The sequence below is a fragment of the Rissa tridactyla genome, chromosome 13 (genome assembly GCF_028500815.1).
Source record: "Rissa tridactyla isolate bRisTri1 chromosome 13, bRisTri1.patW.cur.20221130, whole genome shotgun sequence".
NCBI lineage: Eukaryota > Metazoa > Chordata > Aves > Charadriiformes > Laridae > Rissa > Rissa tridactyla.
Genome location: NC_071478.1, coordinates 8,914,679 through 8,941,955, shown reverse-complemented (window position 1 = coordinate 8,941,955; position 27,277 = coordinate 8,914,679). Strand labels below are relative to the sequence as shown.

Here is a 27,277-nt window from a genome sequence, read left to right as displayed (position 1 = left end):
CCAGCCTGGTGCTGTAACCACCCCATGCTTCTGCCTTACTTCTAGAGAGACAAAATTTTCAGCTTCATTTGTTCCTCTTTCAGATGCCCTGCCTGGCATGTTAATATGCTGTTACGGGGGATAAGCTTCAGCCTCCCGATCTGGAAACATGCAAGTCTGAGAGGATGGTGACAGGTGATAGGCACAATTCATGAATAGTTGTTAATTACCAAAGCCTTTTGATAGCATTTTTCCTAATAAATTAACAGGTAGAAAGCTCAGTGCAATTAGCAAAAGAGCCCAAGGCCTGATGTTGTGCACTTGGTCAGACTTTAATTAGTCAAAGAGCAACATTTTTGTACAAATCCTGACAATTAAAGCCAGCAGCTAATAACATTCACAATGCTAGGCTAAATTGCACACAGATAAAAACTGTAATGAATATAAATTAAAACTGAAGCTACAACACAGGTCCTTAAAGGCACTTCCTGCAGATCTCTCCGACCAGCAGCACTTGGGGGCAGCAGGGCTGTGTGCTGCCGGGGCTCAGGTTGTATTTTGGTTGCGGAAGGATTGCTACATTACCTTTTTTTGGTTTGTTTTGCTTTAACTCAAAAGCTGAAATCCTTCTGAATTTTGCAGCAGCCAACGCAGAAGTGATGGAACACCTCCAAACGTCCCTTCTTCGTGCCTTTACTTGTAATTAATGCACCCCTGTTGTTGCCTGTGCCCCCAAAATGCACCTTGCAGGCAGAAGCAGCGCTCCTGCAAGGACACGCTGACTCCCCGCACCTTAATGGTCCTCCTCCACCAGCGGGGCTGCAGGACGGAGGCTGAAGGACACGGATGGCTGAACACCTCTCGCTGCAGTCCACGCGCAGCCTACCCGGGGAAGTGCTCCCAGGGCTCCCCAGCCACTCCATTGCCCGGGGGTCCCCCCCTAACAAAGCTCCGGCATTTTTGCTGTGAACATAGATCGGTAAAGATAACAGGAGATTCTGAAATTTTGAGCTCCTCTTTCCCATCGAATTTTGTTACTAAAAGTCTAAGCCATATAATTTAAAATATTAAATAGAAAAGGCGGATTCCTCTGCTTCTGCTGTGGCAGCAGAGAGCTTTTCCCCTCCCTTTGGTGAGGGCAAGCATTTTCACAGAACAACTCCCAGCGCTGCTCCAAGGGAATGAGATGATTATTTTGTCTGGTAGCACCAGCCCCTCTCCCCATTTCCCACTCAGTGCAGCATGCCATTAGCTTCAGATGTACAAACAACAAAGAACATTTTACAGCGAGGAATTAGCCTGTTACGATTTCTGCTGATAGGGAGAATGGAAAGGGCAGACCAGCACCATGCTGCAAATTAGCCACTTTAATATATTCCTTTTCTCCCTTTTGAGTTTTCATGGATACTTCCAGACACTGCAAAGGCTCATCCTCCAGACAGTCCAATTAAAAGAAAAGTTAAATTCGGTGATTCAGTGTTTCAATCCAGCACTGTTTACAACATTTTTCCTTGTTATTTCATGACATCAACAGTTGGCAGAATAAAACCCCTGCAATTTGATTTGTTGCTCGTGGGGCTGAATTCCTCTCCATTTACAGGCCATTGACTTTTTTGAAAGGAACATTTTTATATCACAATGACAGTGTTTCATTTTCTTCATAAAAACAGGTTTCCAGATAGCTGTGGTTACGGTCCCACATTCAAACCAGGCTTAAGTATTTTAAGATTTAACTCTTACCTCTCCCTCCCCTCTTAAAAGAATTAAAGTCTCCTGAATCTTTTGGTTGCCAGCCCTACTTTCTAAGAGTCGTGAAGTTATTTGTCCCACCAGTCAGGTAAGAGCTCAGTGCCAGTACTACCCAGCAGACGTGCTCGAGTGGTGTAGCTAGCAGAAGGCAAGACCTCGTATAACGCATCTTGCCAGCGGGACAGCCCCGCACCGCGTCCCTTCACCCCCAGCCCACAGCAGCGCGGCCACTGGCTCCGTCCCAGCTGGCACTTCTTAACCATTATTTTCATACTGCTTTGGCGGCTAAATACGGAATACTTCCCTCTGTTCCTGCCACTGTCTGAAGCCATGCCTAATAAACCCACATACGTAACCTGAATTACAGCTGCATACCAGCAAATAGCCACCTATCTACATAATGCAGCATAATTTGACACAAGGAGTGATCGTCTGGAATGCTTTTCAGAGAGCTCAGCTATGCGCTCAACACTGAAATACCCCTCTCCAAGAAGGTGGAGAAGAGCAAGTGTGATTGACGTGTCATTTTTATTTATTGGCAGATCATTCACAGTCCTGGCCTCTGTGGTTTGAACAACAGGAGGATTTGGAAGGCTTCATACAAGCAGTCCATTCTGCAGAGACCATGCATTTTCAGGGAGGTTCTGTGAAACCTCCCCACTGCTAATTTCTGTCCAGGCAATAGAAACGGTACTGAGAGCTTTTCATATCAGAGTGAACAAGATTCTAGTTCAACTCAAACTACGTGATACGGACAGAAAAAGTAACCATATGTAACAAGTAATGGGAAGCTGTTTCTTCAGGTAACAGCTCATTTACAGAAGACTGTTGAGAAGCCGCTTTTGTACTGCTGACAATGCCTGAATGAAATCAGTGACTCTTCAGTGACTTTAAAGAAATTGCAGATAGATCCTACTTTGCTGGAGCGTCTATTAAGGTGTAAAACTCATTACCAGCAAAGGGCTAAAAGCTGTAAGACTGTGGTCTTAAAACTTCCAGTGTTAAGACGATGAGAGACCTTGAAAAAATGAGTTTTGAATGGGTTGTCAAGTTCAGAGTTAGAACTGAGCTTTGAAGGATCATTATTAGAAACACAAAGATTCGGCACAGGGTACTACTTTAGGGTCACATCCGCTTAATTCTTTCCTAAGAGAATGCTGTGACTTTTGGCACGAGATAGGGACTTTCAACAGGCCCAGGATGAAGCTGGACCTGTCATAAGTGAGTCACTAGTCAAGCAGAAAGCATGTACAATAAGGAAAAAAGTGCTTATAAGCATCTGGGGGCTAGCTGCTTTCATCCAGCAGAGATCTACTCACAAACAGAACAATAAATCGGAGAGACTGCATGGGGATACTTGGCCACCAGCCTTTTAAGGCGCCAAGAAAGTATTTCCCTGAGAGGATCAAATCAATTGATGGCTGCCCAAACTTGTCATTATTTTCAGGCTTCACAAGAGGTTTTCCAGATCTCCAGAAAGGTGAAATGGGAAGGGACAGCTTCCAAGCATGAAAAATAGCAGCCAAGTGCGTTACCTTCAGCCATAGCTGCAGACCACTGGCAATGGAAGTACAGCTCCCAGGTGGGCTCTCACTCACGCACCTACCACTAGTTTCAGATGTACAGCGTACATAAATAAAGACTTGGTTCGACATTTCCATCCATTGTGAATCACCTGCCATTGTTTAGATGATGTCTCAGCCAAGTCGTTAATTTGTTACGACTCAGTTTTTCACAACTCCCTTCCCGAATTTGTGAACACATTAAATCATAGTACCGTTGCTCTTCTTCACACCCAAATGAGAAAGAACATCAGTAAGTCTGAGCCAAACACAATGAAATACAGACCTATGTCTTCTGTTGTTAGATACTGACCTTGCTTTTACAATAGAGAGAGAGGGAGAGAGAAGAGAAAGAGAGAGAGAGAGGGAGAGAGAGTGCGCGCAAAAGAGAGAGCGCAAAAGAGCGCGCCAAAGAGAGAAGCACGCAGCAGTGGAATAATCTTGAACTGCAGTTGAAACTGGACATGACCCAACTTGGTTCAATTCTACCTATGGTCTGACTTACCAAACGATGCCAGCTGTGGGATCTAAGCTGTATTTGCCTGGACCTGAATAAGTCTCCACATGCAATCTGTTATACCCTCTCTTCCCATGCGGACAGACCACTGATAGAAGGAGATTTCCCATACCACCACCATTATTTAAGGATAAATCGTAGTATTTACTGTATTTGCATATTCTTAAAGCATACGAGCAAAGATTATTCCTTCTTTATAGAATAGTTGAAATCTTGTGTTTGCTTGTGGCTTGAGTAAGACCATCACATTTGTGCTTTTCCGCATTGTCACAAGAAAATACCGGGAAGTCAGTAAGATAGCAAACCTGACCTTCAGCGACATTTCAGAGTGCCTCTGACGGTGCAGACTCCAGCACCCTGCGTGCAGCAGGACCGTGACTCTCCGAACTGAGCAGCTGGGAATCCAAGTACCCCCCTGCCTCGTCGTGAGCAGGCAGCGCACTGAGCACAGGTCTCTCACCCATACCCATCCTCAGTAGCTGTTCCTGTTTCTGTCTCTCTGTGAGATGTCACCCACTTATCCAGACAAAGAGTAAACTGCTTATTGCTTCAAATAGAGGTACAGACAATTAAACCAAACCCCTACTTACAAAATGGCATTCAACCCATTTGCCCTCTACAAAAAACGACCTACCTAACTTGGATGTCACAGAAAGCATACTCCTAGCTTTCCTAAATCATAACTTCCGCTTTGGGCTTGGAAGATTGTCAAAAAGAGGAAGAAAGCTCAATGATTTTGAAGGCCAGTGGCTCAATCATTTCTGTAAAGTGAGCTGTCTGATTGCACACTGTTATCCTCAGCTCCATGTAAAGCAGTCATTATCCTGGGAAGAAAACACAGAATTGCTTCTGCCTCTAAAGATACAAGACTTCTTTCATTGGCAAAGTTGCACTGGCCTTAAAATCCAGCAAATTTTCACTGACACAGTATGAGAACAACAGCTTTTCAACATCACTCATTGTGCCCATGCTCAAAAAACTATCACAGTGTCATCAAAATCATTAGGTTGTCAGAACTAAGTGAATACTTCTTTGCCAGTTAAGAAACACTGGACAAATGCCATCAGATTTGCCAGCACAGCTAATTCATTTTTACAGTATTCTCTTAAATTCAACATATAATATCACTCTTTGTCCACTTTGTCTCCTTATCTACAATGCCTTAAAATAGAAATAGCTTTAGGAAAGGATGAAAGATGCGCTTAATTTTTGCCAAGTGAGATACCATTAAAGTCATTAGCCGATATTGGTTCCAACGGGAGATTACGAACAGCAGGAATTTAACGTGCTCCTTCTGCAGGATTAATAGATACATGTCTCATAATGTTTTTGTGTGCAATGACAGCTTGAGGCTGTCAAATTCCTACCATTTCCTGATTAAAAAACATCAGACAAGCTTACGCCCATTCAAGAAGCACAAACAGAAGATGCAACTGAAGACAAATTGTTACGTGATGTACAAAGGTTTAAATCATAGGAAGTTTTTGGCAACAGAACATGTAGGTTTAGAGAATGTTTTAATTGGATCATGAAGATGCCAATGTTCAGCTACGAGGTTTCCCAGAATTCACAGCATATTATAATATTTTTAAATGTAACTTTTCATGCAGGGAAAAGAGTTCAATAAAAGCTACTTTAGTATACTGGCTTTTTTCAGTCTTCGAGACAATTTTTATTGCATATTGTGGTAAGAGAGAGGGCATTCACCTTTGGACTTAATGTGCCTCTGTAAAGCTATTCCAGAGACACAGGGGATGGCTTCACCTAGAATATGCAGAGTGGAGGCAAAACCAGTTGTTTCCACCCCTGGTTAAGATGGGCAGTCTTGGAGTGCTAGCAAACACAAACCACAAAATAGCTGAGGTTGGCAGAGACCCCTGGAAATCATCACATCCACCCTTCTGCTGAAAGCAAGATGAGCTAGAGCAGGGTGCAAGTTCTGTGTGCAATCAAGTTTTGACCATCTCCAGGGACAGAGACTCCACAGCCTCTCCAATGACAACAGGCAGTGACTTAGACTTGAGTAACGAGAGCCAAGGAGCAGCAAGGACCAACTGCTCCCTGAAGGATGGGTGCCAGATGTTCAGCGCGATAACACATGTGGCAGGGCAGGGACCTCACCAGCCCAACCATGGCCCCAGGGTACCCAAGCGAGCAGGGCAGGCACAGGCACGGCAGCTGGGATCAGCCCGGAGTCCAGACTGTCAGACAGGCGTGTGGTGACAAAGCTCTGAGGTCAAGCTGGGAAGTCAGCCTGCGGGCCAGGGTCTGGGTCAACACGGTCCACAGTCAGGCATGGCCACAACGGACCTGGAGATGGACATACCTACGGCCAGCGTAGCAGGGAGAGAAGGTGCTGAGCAGAAAGGGAGTCTCCAGTCAGAAGCTGTGGGTGAAGGTCCCATGTGAGGCTGGTCAGGGCCATTAAGGTCTATTACTGCACTGAGGGCCCTGGCAGAGAGAGCACAAATGAGCTGGAAATATCTTCCCACTGATAAATTGCAGCACAACTCACAGGGACAGCGTGAACCCAAACAGATAAGGGACCCGCACAAAAGAATAATGATCATCTATTCTCTCTTTGCAATGGCAATTCTGAGAAAACTATTAACTTACAAACTCAAAGGCTTTCACAATTCATGATTCAACTGAGTAAACTGGTGGCTTCTTATTATGCAAATACATTAAATGTTTTGTTCTGGGAATATAAAACAATAGATTGGGGCATCTAAAGAACCTTTATTCCTCTGTCTGTCATTATTACAGCATCACACTTAAATCCCACATATTTTACCACAGGAATCCAAGGGAATAAGAGGTTTCCTGCTAGAAATACACCTCTGGAGTAGTTGCCTTGTCACCCTGTCTTGAGTATTCCCTGGGAGAAGGTTTCTATGTGAGGTCAAGGTCACACAGCTTTCTAACTTCTCTTGCAGCATAGGCAGCTTACTAGACTGTAATAATGCCATTGTTACACAGGCTTTGCCCATCCCATCATTTTTTTTAAGGCAACATCTTTGATAAAATCTCTTAATGGTTGTAGTTGGTGATTTATAATCTTCACTGTGCATAAACTTGGGCACTCAAAGACCTGTGGACAGTGTACTTTTGATTGTCTCAATAGCTTAAGGATGAAATATCTTCTCACACTTAGTCGACTCAAAGTGGAAAAATACTCATCTTTTCATCAGTCCTTACAAAATAAATTTTTCCTTTCCATTTTTCCTTAGAAAACAAATTAGATTATTGGAGCTTCAGAAAGGAGCAGCAGAGATGAGAGATTACTTCTCCTTCCTGCCTTGCAATGTCAAACCCTCTGACCTGTTTCTTGATCAGAGTTAAGTTTAGGTTTTTTTCAAGCTTTGGCATTTCTGAAGAAAAAAAAGCTGTTACAGCAAGCCAAAGCAATAATTTAACAGACAGTCCTACAATCACCAAGGCTATCATATCTTAATAAACTTGCAGATAAGTATCTTTGGATTGCTTTTTAACAAGAAACCTCAAATCCTCCTACTTTTTGATAGAGGAAATACGAGCACATATGGGACTTCTCCCTGCAAGAACACATCCTTAGAATTTATTTTTTAAGAAATAGGACAAGTACAAGCTTGGATCCCCAAATTACACCAGTTTCACTGAAATAACGTATCATATCTGCCACCTTATGTTGTCTGGGAAAGTCGGCATCTGCCTTTCTCCAGCCTTGCATACTAGAATTTCTCTTACCTTACCAGGCAGCTGTATTGATAACACTGTCAAATATCATCAACAAGCCATCACACTTTCTACTTAGATATCAACAGTTTAATACTCAGAATAAAGAGAAAAATGAGTTTGGCAGCATGCATCTGGATGTGCAGCCATTTTGTCCTTATCAGAATAAACAAGGGGTAGCACGTCTCCCGAGGAGAGTATGGCAGCCATCCAGAAATGGCAGATTATCACCAGTGCTTTTAAAATGGGGTGGCAGAGCTTTTTATAATGTTTGTCATGCTACATGTTCAGGATTAATTGTTGCCAAGAGATTATCTTCATTCCAATTGAAGATATTAAATGAATACCATGGCAGTTTCAAGTTCACTGGAAGGTAAAAGTGGATTTGTTATAAACAGTCAGGACTTGCTTTAATATTATCCAAAATCCAGCAGAGTATTTCTGTACCTATATGAATATGTGTAATCCAGAGCAGGGAAAATTAAGGCAAAAATCAAAGACATGCTCTGCATCAAGAATTATCAAGAATCCTTCGATGGTTCAAGCGGAATAACAAAAGCAATTCCACACCAGCTGGCCACCAGAAAGACTGAACCCTAATTAGCGCGCAGGCAGGTATTAGTTTCCAACCAACTGCTCCAATAAAGCCTTTCTTTTTATATGTAATACTTAACCGAGCTACACTTCTGATGCTGAAAGGATTTGTCTAAAAGCAAAACAAAATATTCAGAACATGTTCATATTTAAATCACAACAGAAAAAAAAAAAAATCAAACACTGAGCTTTCAACATTTAAAAGCCACATTTAGGAGAATTTCAATCAATTTTTTGATAAAGTTATAGCCAAGCTAATTTACAAGATGAAAATAAGGATGTTAGATCAGTGCAATGCTTTATTTCACGCTCTCAGATCATGAGGCAAAAGAAAAATTAGGCAAGAAGATGCTTTAGCATTTTACTAACCTCAGTCCACAGGTCTTTTACTTCTTTGCTTCATATAATTAGTTGCTGGGTAGGGATGGGAGAAGAGGAATAGATGATAAACGCAATTTAATTAAGTAGAAATTTAATTAAAAAGGATTTCCCAATAAAATTTCTTCAGAAAAGATAATAGACATTGCCTTAAATCCAAGAAAACATGAATTTTAAATGTTGTAATTTGTTGCCCCATTGAAAGAGTATGGTTTTGATCGTCTCTAATGCATAAGGCGAGAAAGTGAATGTTCCAAAATAATTGGTGTCAAACAAAATACTCTGATATAAAGAGCTACAAGTGACAAGAGATGTGAAATCATGATCAATGCCAAGAGACCGCAGATACATCTCAATGGCTGTCAGCTTCTTGACAGAGCCAAATTGTTCAATGCCAAACCATTAACTCAGTTCGACAGAAGCTGCCCTACAAGTGGAAGCAAGGTCTCTCCACCCGTAGAAAACCTAGAAGTATATATTGAGATGGCCAAATGATTTTAACTATTTTATTATTAACAGGTTACCCACCGTCTGACTGAAGAGCCAAGTAGGAAGCTGTTGAACACCTCTAATTAATTCAAATTAGAGCACCTTTAATACAAGTTATTAGGAACCCACCTCGTGACCTATGAAGATTATACCTAGATGGGCAGATTGAGCAAAGCTGGTGAAGCAGAAGCCATTCTTCAGACTGCACTCAGAAACAGGCTCTGAAGGAAACTGGTAAGAGGGACTGGAAGACATATATACAAGCACCTAACACTTACCTATTTCACTTCTATTTGGCAAAGAAATTTGGAAAACTTAAGGCTACACACCACCTTCGCTGTAGCAATGCCTTTGCCCTATTAGCTTTGTTTCATAAAGCTATCCATCACTGAGAAAGTATGTCTATAACACCTACAAATACCCAAGTCCGCAAGTGATTTAGTGGTTCAAAACATAAAGTTGTAAATACTTTTTTGGTATCTCAGTTGAACCTGAATCTCCCCAGAGAAAAACCCGATACCTTTTGAGCAGCTCCTACTGCCAGTGGAAATTTTTTTTTTTTTTTTAAACGACTACTCTGCATGAATACAAGATTTTGCGGTATAAACTGACAATTTTAAAAATTCTTCTTTATCTTCAAAATTATGATCTGTAACTCCTAAGACAATGAGGAAAGACTGGCCAGCACATTACAGACAAGACGACCCTTCCAAAGCGCTTTAGAAAGCTAGTGTTAATTTTCCATGTCCTTCTGGTTTGTTACATGCACACACAGGAAACAATTCTAAGTGCCTACAGCTAAAGAGTTGCTTAAATTACTGTATTTGACCAAATGTAAAGTAATCTCATGTTATATAATTTCCACAAAACTGAGAAATTTGAAAAATTAAAACTAGTTGCTGACGACTCAGAGCTACCGCAGTGCCTTCCTCGTGATGCTTTCTTCCAAGTGAAGCTCTCCCAATTTCTTAACTCCCCGTTGTAGCAACCTCATGCATTTCCCATCAGAAACAAGATTCTGGCAATACAGCCAGGTGATACAGGGCCTCTTCAGGGCCCTAGGTGGGTGGCCACATGGCAAGGAATTGAGTACGTACAGTTTTTGTGGATGGAAGTGGGTGTGAGATGCAGAAGGCTTAGCCAAGGTCCTGTAACTGGGTCCACAGATCTCTTCCAGGGGCTGCACTAAAAATCCATACCTGTAAACAGAAATTTGAAAATTTTCCAGTTTGAAGTTCTTAAGACACTTTCCTAATATTAGTTACACATCCTCCTGATACACCAGACACCATCAATTGCACCGACTGTATCACACACCCCATGTAACACACAGTTGCAATGCAGCTAGTGCCTGTGAAGACAGACCAAAAAAGCAGCATCAATTTATAAATGTGAATACTTAGAAAGGAATTATTCCAGTAAAGCAGTTCAAGCCCTTTAATACGGTGAAAATGTCCATTTTCATTAGAAAGAGAAAAAATAACACAATAAAAACACTACTACTATTTAAATTCTGGAAAATACAACTACCCATGAGAGAGTGCTAAATGCAAACAAACCTCAGTAAACAATAAAGAGTGTATAAAAATGCAGCTTAATCTAAATTTTCCTGGAGCTTAACGCTCCATCTCACTTCATACCACAAAAGGGAATAAGGGGGGGGGGGGGGTGGAACGACTTGCTCACAGGGAGGGAAAATATTTTAAGAAGTCATTAAAGCAACAACCTTCCCAAAGAGAATAAATCTGCAAAGCAGCAGCAAAACAAGCTGCCCAGTCTATTTTATCAAAGACTTGGGCTTTTTCCTATTACATGACAAACAACTGGCATCCAAGCTGCCAATTATTTAACCATGGTGAGACTTTTAACTCCATTTAGGAGGGAAAAATAAAGCTGCTGTAAATTTAATGCTGCACAACAATCTAAAACAGCTGCCTACAAAATTTACTTTATGTCCTTTTTTATCTGTCTCTACTAGTATCGTTTCATCTACATGCACAGAGAAAATGTTCTCTCTCTCGCACGGGTTGAAAGCTATTTTTGTCCTAGTGAAAACATTACAAATAAGTTTGAAATAATTAGGTAAATGGTGGATAACATGATTCTACATTACCATTTAAATGGCTCTGTTTCATCACATTTTATGTCCACAATGAAATTTCTCTGCATCAGACACAGTATTTTATATTGTTTGTAGGAGTGTAACCTCTGCTAATTATTACTGGCCAAAAACTGAAAAGAAACCTCATCGGTTATTGTTTCCAATGCTTTAAATATTGTTCTCTCATACCAAGTGAGGACCAACAAGTGGCATACCAACTACCATTTTGACCATCACGTCACTCAAAGCTTGAATTATGTCAACATGTTGTTTCTCCTCCCCTCGCTTTGAACAAAAAAGATTTTGCATTGGAGTTATTAACCTGTGTAGTTCTGTGCAGGTAACTTACCAACTAGTCTGGGAGTAAGCGTAAAGTTTACCCCCTTAATTTCTCTAATCCATCTCCAACCTCCACCTACTCTCTATAAAATTTGAGAAAATTAGGACATGAGTCACTATAACCACAATCTTTCTGATTATAGATCACAGTTTTTCTGGGGTCATTAAATGCCCTGATTTCACTCTTTATGGAATCAAACTGCCAATAAGGGCACCTTTTGAATACACCAACTATTGCAAAACCTCATAGTTAAAGCAGGCTTGGGGAAAAATTCACACATGCCTTTTTGTAATCATTTTAAGAATATTTCAATTAAAAAATTAAATAGTCTCAGTGTACAACAAAGAATGCGTAATAAGCAAATGTGCAATTATACTGAGGCCACAAGCTTTCTGAAAAGTGTTAACTGGTATGTGTCAGTAAAACATAAGTTAGTAAGCACCTTTCTCAACTGTATGAAAGATGTTAAATCAGAAGAATGCTGGATTTCTGTAAAGTATGGCTGTTGAATGACACAAATAAACACTCTCTTTTCTGTGGCTAACTAGAGAGAACAAGGCACATTAAGACAAAGGGGCTACTGACCATTAGTTATTGACTTCAAAGGGTCAACTCAAATGGAGGCTCAGAGATTTCTGAATGATGGACATAAAATCATGTCCCGTGCCCACAAACTGTCCGCTACTAACAGCCAAGCAAACAGGCACTCTTCTTAGATCGTTCTGTGCGTGAAAGAAGATAAAAAGTACTTCTCAGCTTAAGGTGGTCAAGCAGGCTAGACAGTTGTTATTTTAACAAGAAGAAAGTACTAAAGAAAAAGAAAACTGATCTGTAACAAAAGCCAACCGCAAACAATTAAGGACTCCACAAAACTTTAGCTAATGAAAGATGTTTCCTTCTTTATTATTGTGTAATACTTCTTTCACAGAAACATGGTATTTACAAATATACACATATAGACCGCTGATCATAAAATGTTACTGAAGAATTAGTCAAAAAAATCAATTTACAAAAACCAAAAACTTTCCAAAGATATTCTGGCTGAAAAAGTTTAATGAAATTTCAAGGAGACGCGTCTGTACAGAAAGATAGGTTTTAGCTCCTCGAGTTCTGGTAATATTAGACAAGTTGTGAACCAAGTGAGCTAAGCTCAGCTGTACATTTGAGATGAGGCAGGTTTTTTTTTTAATATTGTTCTTTTTCACACAATTTCTTGATGGTCAGTTCAACAGGTCTCAGGAGGCACTGGTTTGTATGTTTTTGGAAGCTGCAAGCATTGCTCTCACTTTGGCCATAAGATCCTGTAGAAAATAAAAGGAAAATGATCAGACATGTCTGGGCTTTGAAGAGAGCTGAAGCATGTGACTGCAAAAACCCGCATGGAAGGGTTAGCTTGTGCTCCAGTCACACAGAACACTTAGATTCATGAGCATCAGCTATTAACAAGTCCCTGGCCTAAATGAGTGACATAATTTGGAGAAAGTTCCTATGACAGCAACTGAAGTCTGTTTTTACTACAATGCTACAAGGTGCTCCGCATAAATATTTAGAGCAATTTCTATACAGCAAGACACAAAAATCGCATCAACTGAAATGGAAAGAAACTACGACCGTATCTTCACAAAAACTGTAATGAACACACAACTACTAACCGCTGAAGGTTGAAAAAAGAAGAAAGAAAAACAAGAGAGAGCTGGTAAGAAGAGAGTGCTAACAATTACTCTATGACAGAAAGCTTTTTTTTTTTTTTTGCTTTGTAAACCTGAACCGAAAATTTACATAGCAGCGGTATTTTCACATATGACAGAGTGACTGAAACATTAAGACTGTTGTGAAACTCTCAGTAGCAACTCTCAGTCTTGTCTGAGTAACCAGTGGGAACAGCATTACAAAAGGAAATGAAATTTCATGTAAACGGCATTGAGTAATTGGGTTGCGAAAAATGATCACAAAATAAAAAGTGTGTATCAGTGATGAAATAAATACTTAAAACATTTCCTCAGAAATGCAATATAAATGAATTAAAATCCTTTGTCCTTTTAAAGCATTTTTCATCTGAAGCTCCCAAAACACTTCATAGGGGAATTCAGCATCATTATTCCACTTTACAGATGGAAGAATCTGAACGAGAAAAGATACTTTATTGGTCAGGGTTAGCCAGCACAGCAGCGGTAAAATAATCTTACTAATAATTAGGTAAATTATATTTCTTTGGGCCCTTAAAGATAAAAAGATGCTGAAGTAATCTATTTTGGGAAATATCTTGCAGATTCACAAAAGCTTCATTCCTATTTTTAACTTTCTGCAAATAGCAACTAAGAACTGTATTTTAATGTAGTAATCTTTCCTCCTCTTACAGCTGCACTTCAAGCAAGACTTATATTAGCAGACTAGTATGAAACTAGTAAATGCTATGCCATAAGCAATATTTAACCCAAGAAATGCATGAACCTATCACCTTTGTTTGAAGGGTATATATTTCTAAAGGGTGGGATGTTTACTCTACTTTGAAGACCATGATGCAGTTCATATCTCATTTCTCTTACCAGCAATTTCCATACTTTTGTTCGGTAGCCTATGACGTGCTATGGTGTTTGTACTCTGTTTTCTTTCTCTGCTGCCTATACTTGCTATTTTCTATTTTCCTGAATATTTTTGTTTTGGGTTTCTCATTGAGAACGGATCAGATATGGTATGTAAGGTACTAGTACTAATTCCCAACTACCACTATTTCCCTAGCGGAACTAAATCTTTGAACAATATTAATCTATTGAAAGAATAATCTATCCACTGAAAAAAAAATGAGAATATAAAAAGTAATTCTGATTTTATACTGTAAATTTTCCAAAGCATAATTAAGAGCTTTAAACTCTTTAAACTTGGCATATTCAATTGAAAGAAAGTTAAATATGCATGAAGACTCTAAGAGGATGAGTGAAATTAAAAATTTTAAGGAGTGATACCACGCAGTAGGTTTTAAAAAAGGAATGGAATTATTTTGATGGATGTTGGGTATCTTAAAACTGCATTAGAGAAGCTGAATGCATTTCAATTATTGCAAAGTGTATGGAGGCACATACCTGATATGCCCTGATTTACTGCGAACTTGAATATATCAGCAAAATCATAACAATAATAGTTCAGAGACATAAAGAGCAACAAGGGTAAGGTAAGTGAGTTGAAGATACTGCTGAATGCAAAGCATACACTTACTTCAGTCTGCAAGAGGACATATTTTTCCTGTACTGCCAACACTATAAACTTAGCCTTTGCCATGGTATTTCTCCTTCTTTCTTCCATGAAACTTGTTAAGAGCACTACATGGTGAGATGGGCTCTCAGTAATACCTGCTATTGCTAACTGGGGTATTGTAGCATAATGTGGACTTTCATATCTTAACAGCGCATATACTGCTGCATAATGAATTTAGCTTGGTCTTTAGAGGCTTGATTAAACTTGAAAGGACAGCAGCTAGAGAAGCAATAAAATAGGTTTTCTCACAAGCAAACAGATTAAGAATGACAATGAACACGTCTCTACGTCATATGCGAAGCTCAGAATTGTACCAGGTAGTGAGAGAAGAAAGTGATATGATGGACACACTTAATTAGGCAACATACTCTGAATGTGTTTATTTGTACCTGAGTGATTTTACTCTGCACTGAAGACACAATTGCTGAAGAGATTTGGCCATCTTTTTCCTGAGAAACTCCCCTAAAAAAGTAAAATTAGAATTAGACATTTATAGTCAATGTTTTAGAAATGCATTTCACTCACCATCACAATTTTGGGGTTTATTGTACAATAATACGGTAGTCAACAGTTCTCTCATTCAACTAGAAGCCATGAAAAATCCCAGTCAGAAGAGTCACTCATCCAACTGATACAAAGAAATCTGAACAACAGCCTAGGAATTTTTAACAGGACTGTTCTATATTCTATGGAAATAATTTAATTATGAATCTTGCACACCCATTACAATTCAAACCACCCTATTAAAATCCTACTTCAAAGAGTTATCCCATTTAGTAAGAGTTTCCAATTTCTAACTTAGAATTAGGTTGCAGAATTTTCTGCATCAGTTTTACTGTAAGAGTATGTCAAGATGTTTACTCCAGTAGGAAACAGAGATCCGATGTCTTCATTAGACTGATGCACGTGGTACTGTCTTCCCAGTGTTTTCTACTTTTAATATGCACACGTTATTTACACACAGAGCTCCTCACCATAAAAGTTAGGTCAAAAGACATACTCACAGTCAAAAGACATCAGCACTGAACTATTACAGAAAAAGAACACATTACCTGGAGCGTTCCTGGCTGGATTCCCTGCTCTCCACAGGAGAGACACTAGTTGAATGTACAGAGTTTTTGTGTGTGGATGGTTTGCCTGGTGACATGGATGGTGAAGGAGACCTAGCTTTGGACTTGGTACGTGATCTAGACCGCCTCTTCTTCTTCTTTTCATGGGGACTTCTGCAAGAAGAAAATATTTTATTGAAGGGTATTTAAAGCAAAATTACACTAGCTCAGTTGAAGTTACTTTTCACATTTCTAAAAGCTTATGTAGCCCACTTCCACAGGATACTTCCTATGCATTCAGCAAGCATTAGAGTCTTACCCCAATACTGCACTTTTACAGCTGTGCAAAATACGTTCTCAGAAGCTCTTTTTAACACACTACATTAGGCAACTACTAGTACCTGAGGTTCTCACTTGGAATGCTACTTCACAGGTACACAGGAATTACTGACCAGTATGTGATAGTTTGAAGGATGACAATGAAAAGTCTTTTATTGGAGATTTGCAGAATAACTTTGCTAGAGGGAAGTTCCTTCCCAAACATCATCAGACACTTAGAATACAATGAGAAATGTACATACCTTCCAATTTTCCTAGCTAATAAACAAACAAACCACGGAATCATAGCTACGCAAAAGATCTACAAGGCAAATCCATGGTTTGTTTGTTTGCTTTTTAAAAGAAATTATCCCTTTCCTTCTGATCCAATCTGTAATGCAACAAACCGCAGGCTCAAAATTATAAACAAGCTCTGGTGTGCCACTCAAAGAAACCTAGACCTAGCAACATGTTTTAAGTGCAAACTGTTTATGACTTGGAAATTAGGTACACAAATGTCTGTCACTCCGAGAGCTGGAACAAAGGACTTACAGGTACCTGATGTGGTCATTATCGACAGGAGGGGAAAACAGAGGTAGCTTCCTCATATGCAATGTTAAGCTCAAAGAGAATTCAATTAGTAATATACTAGAGACGGAACTATCAAAATCTTTATACATGGTTATGAATTTATGTCTGTATGATTTACATACCAGTATTGACATGACTGTAATTGGAATTACTAGAGTAATGCCTTAATTAGAGTTAGGCAATACCTCATTGTACGTATCTCTCTCTAGCATGCACAGCTAGAAATCTGTTCAGAAGAGTGTTGTTGAAGCTTCTAGAATATCTCAAACCACTGTAAAACTTAGAGCCATCTTTTAAGTATCACATTATTGGTTCCTTTACTTTGATTTTCTTAGAAATTTGGTACTTGAAAAGCAGCTGTGCTGTAACATTAAGTTCCCATATAAATACTGTACATCCCTCATGCTTAAGAGTTTATCATACAAATATCTGATTTTTACATAGAATTTAACATTAAAGACCTAAAATTGCAAAATCTTCTTACACTTTTCTTGCATAAATTATCATTAAGTGGCAGAAGAAAAACCCCCACAGCTATACTGGCCTCTAACACTTACGTGAGTATACAAAAAACATCAGCTATGAAGTCAGTTATTTCTTGACATCAGCTACGAAGTCAGTTATTTCTTGACTAGCTAATTATATACCGTAATTGCTCAGCTTCTTAAAACTTCATAATGTAATCAAGCTGTTATCATATTTCATACTTAACTCTTGAAAATCTCAGCAAACATTCATCATGCAAGAAGAATATTTTACAGTAAGGTTTTCTGGTGTTTTTCATCTCAGATTATGATGAACAAACATCATAACAGCTGAATCAATGTGTCTACCAATTTTCTATTTTTAGAACAGTCCATTTGCCAAAACTAGGCTTATTTTTTAATTTTTTTCTAGGTACAAAAGCTAGCATAAAAGAACTATGCATATTCTCTGTGGCAAGTAATTCACTGCAGTCAGATTAAAACACTAGTTTACATTAGACTGCTTTTTAAAGTGACTATGATGGCAACTGAGGTACAGGATAAGCAAAAGAAAAAAACCCAATTATTATATTTATTCTGAAGTACACTCATTCTACTGGCAGTGAGCCAGCAACTCCCAAACAGATAAAATAAAGTATAGCTTCCTCGTTCTTGAATATTTTCTTCTGGAAATATACCTAAAAATTTACAAGCAATGCTAGTTATTCAGCATCACAACTGATAACAGATTAATGCCCTGAGCAAGTTTAAAACACTGCAGTATTTATCAATTATAATTTTCAGCCCTCTGACAGTACTGGATTCTAAAGCTTGCCTACTTCTTAGTGTAACTATGGTTAATAAAAAACACTTGGCTGACTGATGCCATGTAAGGTTGAAATGGCTCTCAGCTATCAGGCAAAATATACGTTACTCACTGATAGAAAGCCTAAGTAAACTAATTAGCTCTTAACAGACCTAGAACCCAAACCTGGCTTCCATTACACCATTGCAAAGAATCTACTCTATAACTGAAGATTAAAACTGGTCTATCACACCACCTACATTTTCACTTGAAAATTCAACATGTCAGTCCTAATAGGTCTGAAACCATGGCCTTTCTGCAATCAGAGCTGCAAAATATCCTCGATACAATATTCTTTCTTCAGTCTACATTTTTTGCGCTTACTGCCATATTTTACTGTGTAGCATATTAACCTTCACTGATTTGGTTGTACATTTAGTGTTCAAACATATGAAAGAATGGGTGAAGAACAACAAGTACTTCTATTATATTTTTCTCCACAGAAGTATTTGCCTATTAAAGTAGAACTGCAGAACATTTGTCTACTAAAATAAAGCTCCAGAACATACCTAGGGAGCACACAGCACAGCCGGCAACGTTTAAAGTCTCTTACGATGCCAGGACATAACTTTCCCCAGGACAGGGTATACTTACTTGGAACGCGGGCGTTTCCTACTATTTCCAGGACTGTTACTAATGCGATAAGCTGTTGGAACACTTCTTTCATCTCTCCGCCTTTCTGGTGTGTGAGCCCTTCTCCTAGGTGACCTTGATCGTGACCTGAGCAGGAAAAAACATCCAAAAGTTTGCTTTTTGTTACTTATCTCATTACTTCTATTTCAGTGGAATTGTGCTGTCACCAAATGCAAATATAACACCTTTCAAATGCCTATTTTATACCAACATGGTGTATTTAGTCTCCAAGACTTGTCAGCTGCATAAAAATTTCTTACCCATCCAAGACATTTAGGATGTAATTATGCATTGCGTTTCACTCCCAACAGGGGGTGGGGAGGAAAGCAATTATTTTTTGGTACTGTGTGCTAATGTCACCTTCTGTATTAGTAAGCGGGAAAGGCTTACTTTAGTCCAGTCACCTTTTGTGGCAACAGAGTTTACTAAAATTGGTATGCAGAAGGCCAATTTGGCTCGAAGCCTGGGATTGTCAGGCCTGACCTCGTCTTCTCAAATTAGTGGTACGTTTTAAGAACTGCTGCATCACAGAGATAAAGACAAGGTTTTGTTTTCAGCACATCTCCAACACTGACAAGTCCAGGAAATTTTCTCCCTGATGCTGCAGAATAATCCTAGCACAGCCAACATTTTCACCTGTGCGAGTGACCAACAACCCATGATCAGCATGGTTTGGCACTAGCACTTCAACTTGAGATATTTTTCCTAGAAAAGTGAGAAAGAGATCAAGAAGGGAAAAAAGAAAGCGTGCCCAGTTAAGATCAGAGATCAACTTAAGAGCTTAACTCTTTTTCTCTGTGATTTGGCATTAAATGGATGTGCAAGTAACACATGAGTATTTCTTAATAACAAAATAAATTAAATGAGATAAGTCCTGAGAGATGGAGGGGAGGGGGGAAGATGGAGAAGGGGGCAATTCATGGACCCAGCCTGGGGCAGATTAAAAAAAAAAAAAAAAAAAAAGAAAAAACGAAAGAGAAAAAACAACCCCCAAATCTGCCCAAAATTCCTGATAGTAACAGCTAGTTTTGTTCTCACTAAAATATATAGTTCTAATAATTTTAATTCTATTTGCTTATTTATTTTGAAGCCTTTCTTATTTATTTACTATAGGTATGTCATTCCATGTATATCAAACATTCATCTTCTTGAAAATACCTAATTTGCAGTGACAAAAAGACAAGCCATTTGTGAAATCACTGATCTTCTGCAGACTCACACCATATATACAATATATACACACACTCCTGAGCCATTTCTCTTACACCTACAACAAAAGAGATCAACTGAAAATGAAAAAAGTAATCACAATGGTAGTAAAGCGTTGCAAATTAACTGCTTTGTCACTTAGAAATCTGATCTTTACCAGGCCATTCAGAAGGATTAAAAAAGGAAAAAAACCAACAGATTATAAAGTTTGGGGTCAGTCAGACACCTTGACATTTTACCAGGATTTCCCTCAAAAGAGCTCCAGCAGTCAAATCTTTTCGTTGTCGAAGTTGCCTGATAATTTTCCCGCTCTGTTGCTGCTGCCATTGATGAGCTGCTCAGACTCCGCTCCATGCTCAGTGTCCCTGTGGATGCTGTGAGTCTGTGATACGGAGGCACACACTTCACATTCAGAATAAAATGTGCTAGTTTTGGTATTAACTAGAATCCTGAAAAGGCTCAGTCCCTTAACCAAAAGCTGAACCTTAGTGAAACATGCCTATATGGACCAGCCTAAAAAAAGTCCAAACAATCAGAAAGAAAAAGGCATTAGCTTCATGTTTATGAACTGATGTTTGCGGTTCTACAACATTCTTCCAATCACCAAACGTTAAGAATTTCAGCCATTAGCTTCAAACAATTAAAAACAGCTTAACAGATTACTGCAATGCATCAATTATTACTTTCATTAGACTGCGATTTCAAAAGGCACTCTATTCCTTTAAAGTCAGTATCACTTGTGTTTAGTAGGGTCCCAAAAATTCAAAGGGTTACGAAGCTTGGCATGTCTCATTACAAATTAGGAATTAAAACTACGTGAACAGACACTGCCTCAGCAACATGAAAATCAGTTCTGAAGGAGAAAAAAAAATCCCAAACAATCTTCTATTTTTTTTTAATAAAGAACAGCTACTTTCAAGTCTCTTAAATTCCTAACACTGAGGGAAAAAGTCTCGCACAAACACACATACAGTTGTACTCTATCCAAACTTACTGAAAAGTAACCTGTTAATAAAAGAATGCCACTACTAATTACTGTTTATAACTCATTAACTGGATAAATTATGTGGCTTAGTACTACTCTATTACTAGACAGAATAAAGAAAAACGATCACTATCAAGGAGAAGTTTAGCCTTTCCATCTCTACTCTAGTTCAAAAGGAACATCCAAATTTCATCTGACCAAATCACTAAGTCACTCCACACGTAACGAGCGCCGCTGCCTCCCTTCCTCTCCTCTCACATACGCTCACACGCACAAACACATCATTAGCTTAGGTATGGACTACAAAGATCTATTGGTAGAAAAAAGACTCCGATGAACACCATCATCATGTACGCTTACTGCCAACCAGCTGTGAAACCTCACTTCTCAGCTGGAATGGCAAACTGGAAACTCCAGTGACTGACAACCTACACTTCTTTAAAGAGCACCACTGTCAGGTACATTTCACACCCGACTTTTTAATGGTGCTTTGAAATTGATTAGAAAAAAAGACACTGATGAAGCATTTACTACAGATGACCAAAAGGTACCAAAGGCTGTTTGTTTTCCAAGATATATTCAACAAATGTGCCCCACCTTTGACATTAAGTACTTATTTGTAAAAACTAATTCTCTCTTTGGGACTAAGAGCTGCAAAGCAATCCATGCTGCGATACCTTACAGCACGTTTGGACATGGTTTACTGTTTCCATAACTTTTATTTAACTTTAATCTGTCACGCTGGCCTAGAATTAAAACTGTACGATACCAGGAGCTTTATGGGACTAATTTTGGTACAGAAATTTTGTTCCAGAGAGTAACATGCATTTATAGAGAGAATTGCTGTTAGCACACCACATGCCACAACTAAGCCAATATATCTGGGTTCCTTACATAGCTACAATTTTTGGAACTTGTTTCTGTAAAACAGGTTTGGTTGTGCTACCCAGAAAAATGAATATTCAAAACATGCTTTGAATCAACTTCATGTTATTTGAACAGAATTTTTCATTTTTAATGCTCTCTGAAGATGCATTAGAAAATATAAAAAAATATAACAGTACAAAAATTGTATCTTACCACCAAAGACTATTTTTAAATGAAGTAGAGCCTCTAGACCTCTAACAATGCAAAACCAAGTGATAAACGAGTGATATAAAATGGGATACAGAGAAGTATATTGCAAAGATCATCTGTAGGATTTCTAAGCACAATATGCATTTTGGAAGGAAAAAAAAAAAGATAATTAAGATACACAAACTAAAAAGGAAGAGCTTGAAAAGTATACTGAACATCACATTGGAATAATTCTATGTTTAACTTCCCACATCTCATTACCTATAAACTTGTCACAGGAAGTTATATGGTAAAGGTGATTTTTAATCTTAATTTTTGGAATAACTTACACCTTTAACTAGTAACTACTGAAAGTGTTTTTAAACAGAAGCTCAACTAATGTCTATATGCAAACCTCAAAAAAAATCTAAGGCTTTAAAACTGTTCCCCAAACACAGGGGAAGTGCTGAGTGTTCATTACTACAATTTAAGGATCACAATTCTTTACAATCTGAATGCAATACAGCCTAATGAAAAATTATGAAATAAACATATTTTGGCTTATCTTTTGGCTGTCATGGTTAATTTAAATATAATAGTTTAAATAACTTCAAATCCAAAATACTTATTTTCACTGTGCAGATACTTCAAACCTAATAAGCTACTCTCTAAGAAAGTTGGGAAAGTCTGTTATTCTAAATTATTTGATTAACAGGAACCGGAGCAGTAATTACTACAGAAAGGCAAAATTCCAGCTTTTTTCAGTTTACTCTTGAGGTAAAATAAAGCATCAATAATCACTTTATATTGAGATTTGTAGGTTAGAATATACATTTTGAAAAGAATAAAATAAGGCATAAAAACCTCAAAGATACAACATCAGACTGAGACATTCAAATAAAGCGCTGTTACTCAAAATAAGGATGTTCCAGTATAATTCAGCATCAATGTCCACACAATAAAGGCTATCTCTGAGGGCCATCCACTTAATACAAGATGAACACATTAACATGTACAAAGAGTTTACACTTTACCCCAGGAGAGAATGACTCTCTACATAACTATTCATTCAGCAGCAAGCTGTAACATCCATGTAACATCCCACGTTTTGGGAATCTAGGAAAAAAATATTGTTCTAGGTGAAGCACTGGGAAAACTGAAGAGCAAAGAGATGTGAAAGGTGCCGTGTTTTGAATGAGACAAGAAAATGCATGGAAATGATTTTCTCTGAATCAACACTAAATATATGAATAAATTAAAAAAAGAAAGTCATATCTTCTAGCTAGGCAAGAGCATTTGCCTTTTTTTGGCAATTACTAAGACATGGCATTATTTTTGCCTGAGCATTTGAGGCAAAACACATCAGTATTCGACTGGGTTATGAATCAGCTCTCACTCTTGATTACTCTACAAATTTTCTGGTTTCAGGAGCAAGAGCTTTAATTTTGGAAATACAGTGAGTATGTTAAGGTGTAATAAACACCTTCAGTAAAGCAAACCTTCAATCATCACCATTTCTTGTACAATGAAAAGACTTCATGAAATAAGACTATTCAATATTATCCAAACTATAATTCTTGATACGAAATTTCCCAAAATGGAGCGTTCACAAGCTGTATTAACCACCTTTACCACTGAGACACTATGAAAAGCTTTCTAGTCTCTCTGTTATCAATTTAAATCCATTATTTACTGTCCAAACCCCAAAGACTGAAGAAGAATGTTCTATTTCCTCTTATTTGGCGTTCATGAAGACTCATTTCATCTCTCTTCAGTCTTCACAAATAGTCGTTCTAACTCTTTTTTTTTTTTTTTTTTTAGTTTTTTTGATGATTCCCTCTGATCTTCCTCCAACTGGTCTAATTCCTTCTAAAGGATGCACAAACTGCACAGTACTCCATCTGAGGCCAAACAGAATAACATCATCTTCCAAATGAGGAGATACTTGATGTATCCTGCATAAGACTTGCTTGTCTTTACTGACTACATTAAAGTAAACCAATACAGTCACTATATTAAGTATCAGACACAGGAGAAAGGTATTAATTACAGTTGAATTACCAAGAGGTCCTTGGGCCTTAGATTTAGTCATGTTCTTATGAAATGTTGTAGATAGGAAGGTACATTCAGATTTCTAACAGGTCTCCTGCCTGATAAAAGCATTTCATACAGCCTGCAAAAAGCTCAAAGGGAACAGGCACCCACTCGGCACTGATGATACTGCCTTCAGTTCCCAGATACAATGGGTTTCGGAACGGGAGACAGACCCTCCAGAGACCTTTGTTTAAACTGGTACTCACAGCACAAACAAGAAGAGACCAGATGAATTAAAAGCCCTTCCCTGTTCAGCTTTAACTTCTGTCAAGTTTTATAATGTGCAAAATGTTTTCAGTGCAAGATGTGGTGCAGTTGTTCTGAAACAATTTTAAAATTCAACCAGCCAGCATCAAGCTTACTGGACTTCTCAGGTTGTAGCATTCAGCAGCTGATCTAGGAAAGATCCCACCAGATTTAATCAGGTGTTGTGTTGATTCACGATGTTAAGACATTTATGTGCCTGTTACTTGATTCGTGCCAGGAGGCACACTCAGGATGGCACACAAAGATTAGCTCCAGTAGATTAACTATTCTCGGTGATTTTTGTGTAATTTCTCCACTAGCTGAACTATGGCCACCAAAACAAAACAAAAAAAAGAGAAACAACCAAAGCATAATGAGACTATCCATTATGTATCTGGTAGACTTCAATAGACTGTTTGTCTTTTCACCAGGAGAACCAAACGTAAACCAGTCAGTGGAAGCATTCAAGGCACTATAAAGGAACAGGTATCTCCCTAAAGTCACTAAGGCATATCTCACTATGTATCAAACCGAACTTGCAAGTTCCCATTAATCTGGTTACTGCCTGATGTGAGCTCATGCAACATGCAAGATTATCTTAATACCATTAAGTAGCATACCCAAGTACAGGTAAGGATCTTCTCAGATGATTCTTTCTCCTTTTCAATGTACCACAGAAGATGATTCAATTTTTTTTTTTAGCATTACTGTTTCTCCTTGTTTTTACCATATATCAGTAAAATCATGGATAAATATGTGCAACATAGCTTGGTTGAAGTGGGAGGTTCAAGTGAAGATATGGCATGACAGGGAGTTGAAATATGAGTGATTCACCTGAGGAGACTTTTCCCCAAGATATCCTTAACTCTGAGAGGACTTGCATTCACTTCTTAAGGAAAGCTTCATTCAGCTTCATTCCTTTTACACGCTGGTAAGCACAGAAAAGGAATGGCACACAGTATTTTGGAATGTGCCTTATAACATAGAGCATCATGACCACTGTTGTTAAAGGCAGTTAAATAAGTAGCATGTCAGACTGATCGGTTCAGCCCAAGCTATGTTCAATTAGTTCCTTGCATCTCTGAATAGCAGAGATGACTTCGGCAAAGTATTGTAGGTAACCTTAAAAATCTAGCATAAAATAACAACTTGTAATGTGTTAACACTTACTCATATTAGTATAGTTAGACACTTCATTAAACAAACAAAAAATGCACAAGGAAAATAAAAGATGAGAAGTTTTGTCACACCACTATAAAGGGCTAGAAGCGGTTTTTCAGGAAAAAGCAGATGTCACAGGCATGGCCACAAAGATAAAGGAATGTATGATTTTGCATGCGTCACATCCATATATAGCTGTAGCAGTATTTATATGCACAATTCATTTGAACGACAAGTTACTTAAACGCTGTTCTGTAGCATGATCCAGAGAATGCAACCTCAAGAATAAGCCCTTCCGACTGACCACAACAACTGCTATGTGGCAGGGCATTCAAATATGACAAATTTTACAGACAGCAAACACTAAAGGTGCCAACACCCAAACGTCTTAGATGTAATTAACAGTATTAATATAACACATTATGTATCATCTTATAGCTGGGTAATTAATATACCGAATTTAATCTCATTACCAACTAAACATAGAGTTAGTTGCACTGGGGTACACTCTTCTCTGGCCACCCTTCCTCATCAACTCTGTTTTCACCCTTCTTGGATTCCTGTCATATCTCTCCTGCCATTCATCCATCACATTTTTTCACATGCTACCCAACTGCTTGCTTGTTTTCTGAGCTTTGCTGTTCAGCTACCTGGCTCTCCACCTCTATTTCTTATCTTAACATTGCCTGGTTACTTTACTCCAGCAACAGCCACAAACTTACTAGCAAGCCCTCTTCCTGCTATAATCACGTTTCTTCATATTATCGCCAGGTATTTCACATACTAGAGTGAAGCAGCACTTACTGGTGCAGTTTTTGCACTCTGTAATTAGAAATTAATGATTTGTTATTTCATTAAAAATATTTTCAAAGATCTTCCACATTTGATGATATTTATTCACTGTCTTCAAGGTGACTATACGCTTTGTAATGGGTATAAACACACTTACATAATGGAATAAGAAGCACAAAAATGTTTTAAGTGTTACCCCACACAGAACTCTAAAGAATACGTTTGGTTTCCAAACCCACCTTGAATGCCTGACAGTTCTATAGGCAGTGGGAAGTGAGTGCTTTGCTTTTGAATGTGATCTAGATCTGGACTTAGATGATGAATGATACTTGAATGGTGATCGAGATCTTGTCCGAGATCTTTTCTTATGTTTTTTTCTTTTCTTTTCTTTTTCTTCATCCCTAGGAGGATCTTTGCTTTTGCTTGAAGGCCTTTCTGCTTGTTTAACTTCTAACGTGGGTAAAGTTCTGACTGCAGCCACAGGACATGGTATACTATTGACACTCTGAAATCAAAGGCAAACAAAGAACAGTGTTCAGTTTTCAAAGCTGCATGCAAATTTTTTATTTGAGAAAGTCCTATGAGTGTGGACAACACATAAGCATCTCTAGTCCTTTATACTAAACAGAGGACAACATCTACTCCTATGCGTGCTACATACCTGCACATTCTGGCAAAGAAACTTAAGATAACCTGCTTGGTAGCAGCTCTGAGGAGAAGGACCTGGGGGTCCTGGTAGACAGTAAATTATCCATGAGCCAGCAGTGTGCCCTTGTCGCCAAGAAGGCCAATGGCATCCTGGGCTGCATAGGGAAGAGTGTGGCCAGTAGGTCGAGGGAGGTCATTCTCCCCCTCTACTCTGCACTGGTGAGGCCACAACTGGAGTACTGTGTCCAGTTTTGGGCTCCCCAGTTCAAGAGGGACAGGGAACTACTGGAGCGAGTCCAGCGAAGGGCAACCAAGATGATTATGGGACTGGAGCACCTCCCTTATGAGGAACGGCTGAAAGAGCTGGAACTCTTTAGCCTGGAGAAGAGAAGGTTGAGGGGGGACCTGATTAATGTTTACAAGTATCTAAAGGGTGGGTTTAAGGAGGACGGAGCCAGGCTCTTTTCAATGGTTCCCAGTGACAGGACAAG

General features: G+C 38.7%; 1 protein-coding gene across 9 annotated transcripts in view; it reads right to left on the bottom strand.

Annotated features, from left to right (window-relative positions):
• Positions 1-12,296: 12,296 nt before the first annotated feature.
• Positions 12,297-27,277, bottom strand: part of SFSWAP (splicing factor SWAP) — a 51,864-nt gene continuing 36,883 nt past the window's right edge. For 4 of the 9 annotated variants that reach the window (XM_054219237.1, XM_054219240.1, XM_054219242.1 and 1 more), the window contains 6 exons: positions 26,378-26,643; positions 20,031-20,186; positions 18,557-18,682; positions 15,728-15,898; positions 15,065-15,137; positions 12,297-12,724 (listed from right to left, as the gene is read on the bottom strand). In XM_054219237.1, the coding sequence (XP_054075212.1) occupies positions 12,659-12,724; positions 15,065-15,137; positions 15,728-15,898; positions 18,557-18,682; positions 20,031-20,186; positions 26,378-26,643 (858 nt within the window). In that variant the 3' untranslated portion in view covers positions 12,297-12,658. Of the gene's footprint in view, positions 12,725-15,064; positions 15,138-15,727; positions 15,899-18,556; positions 18,683-20,030; positions 20,318-26,377; positions 26,644-27,277 lie in introns of those variants that run through there. The other 5 variants (XM_054219238.1, XM_054219239.1, XR_008469101.1 and 2 more) reach the window with 5 other exon arrangements.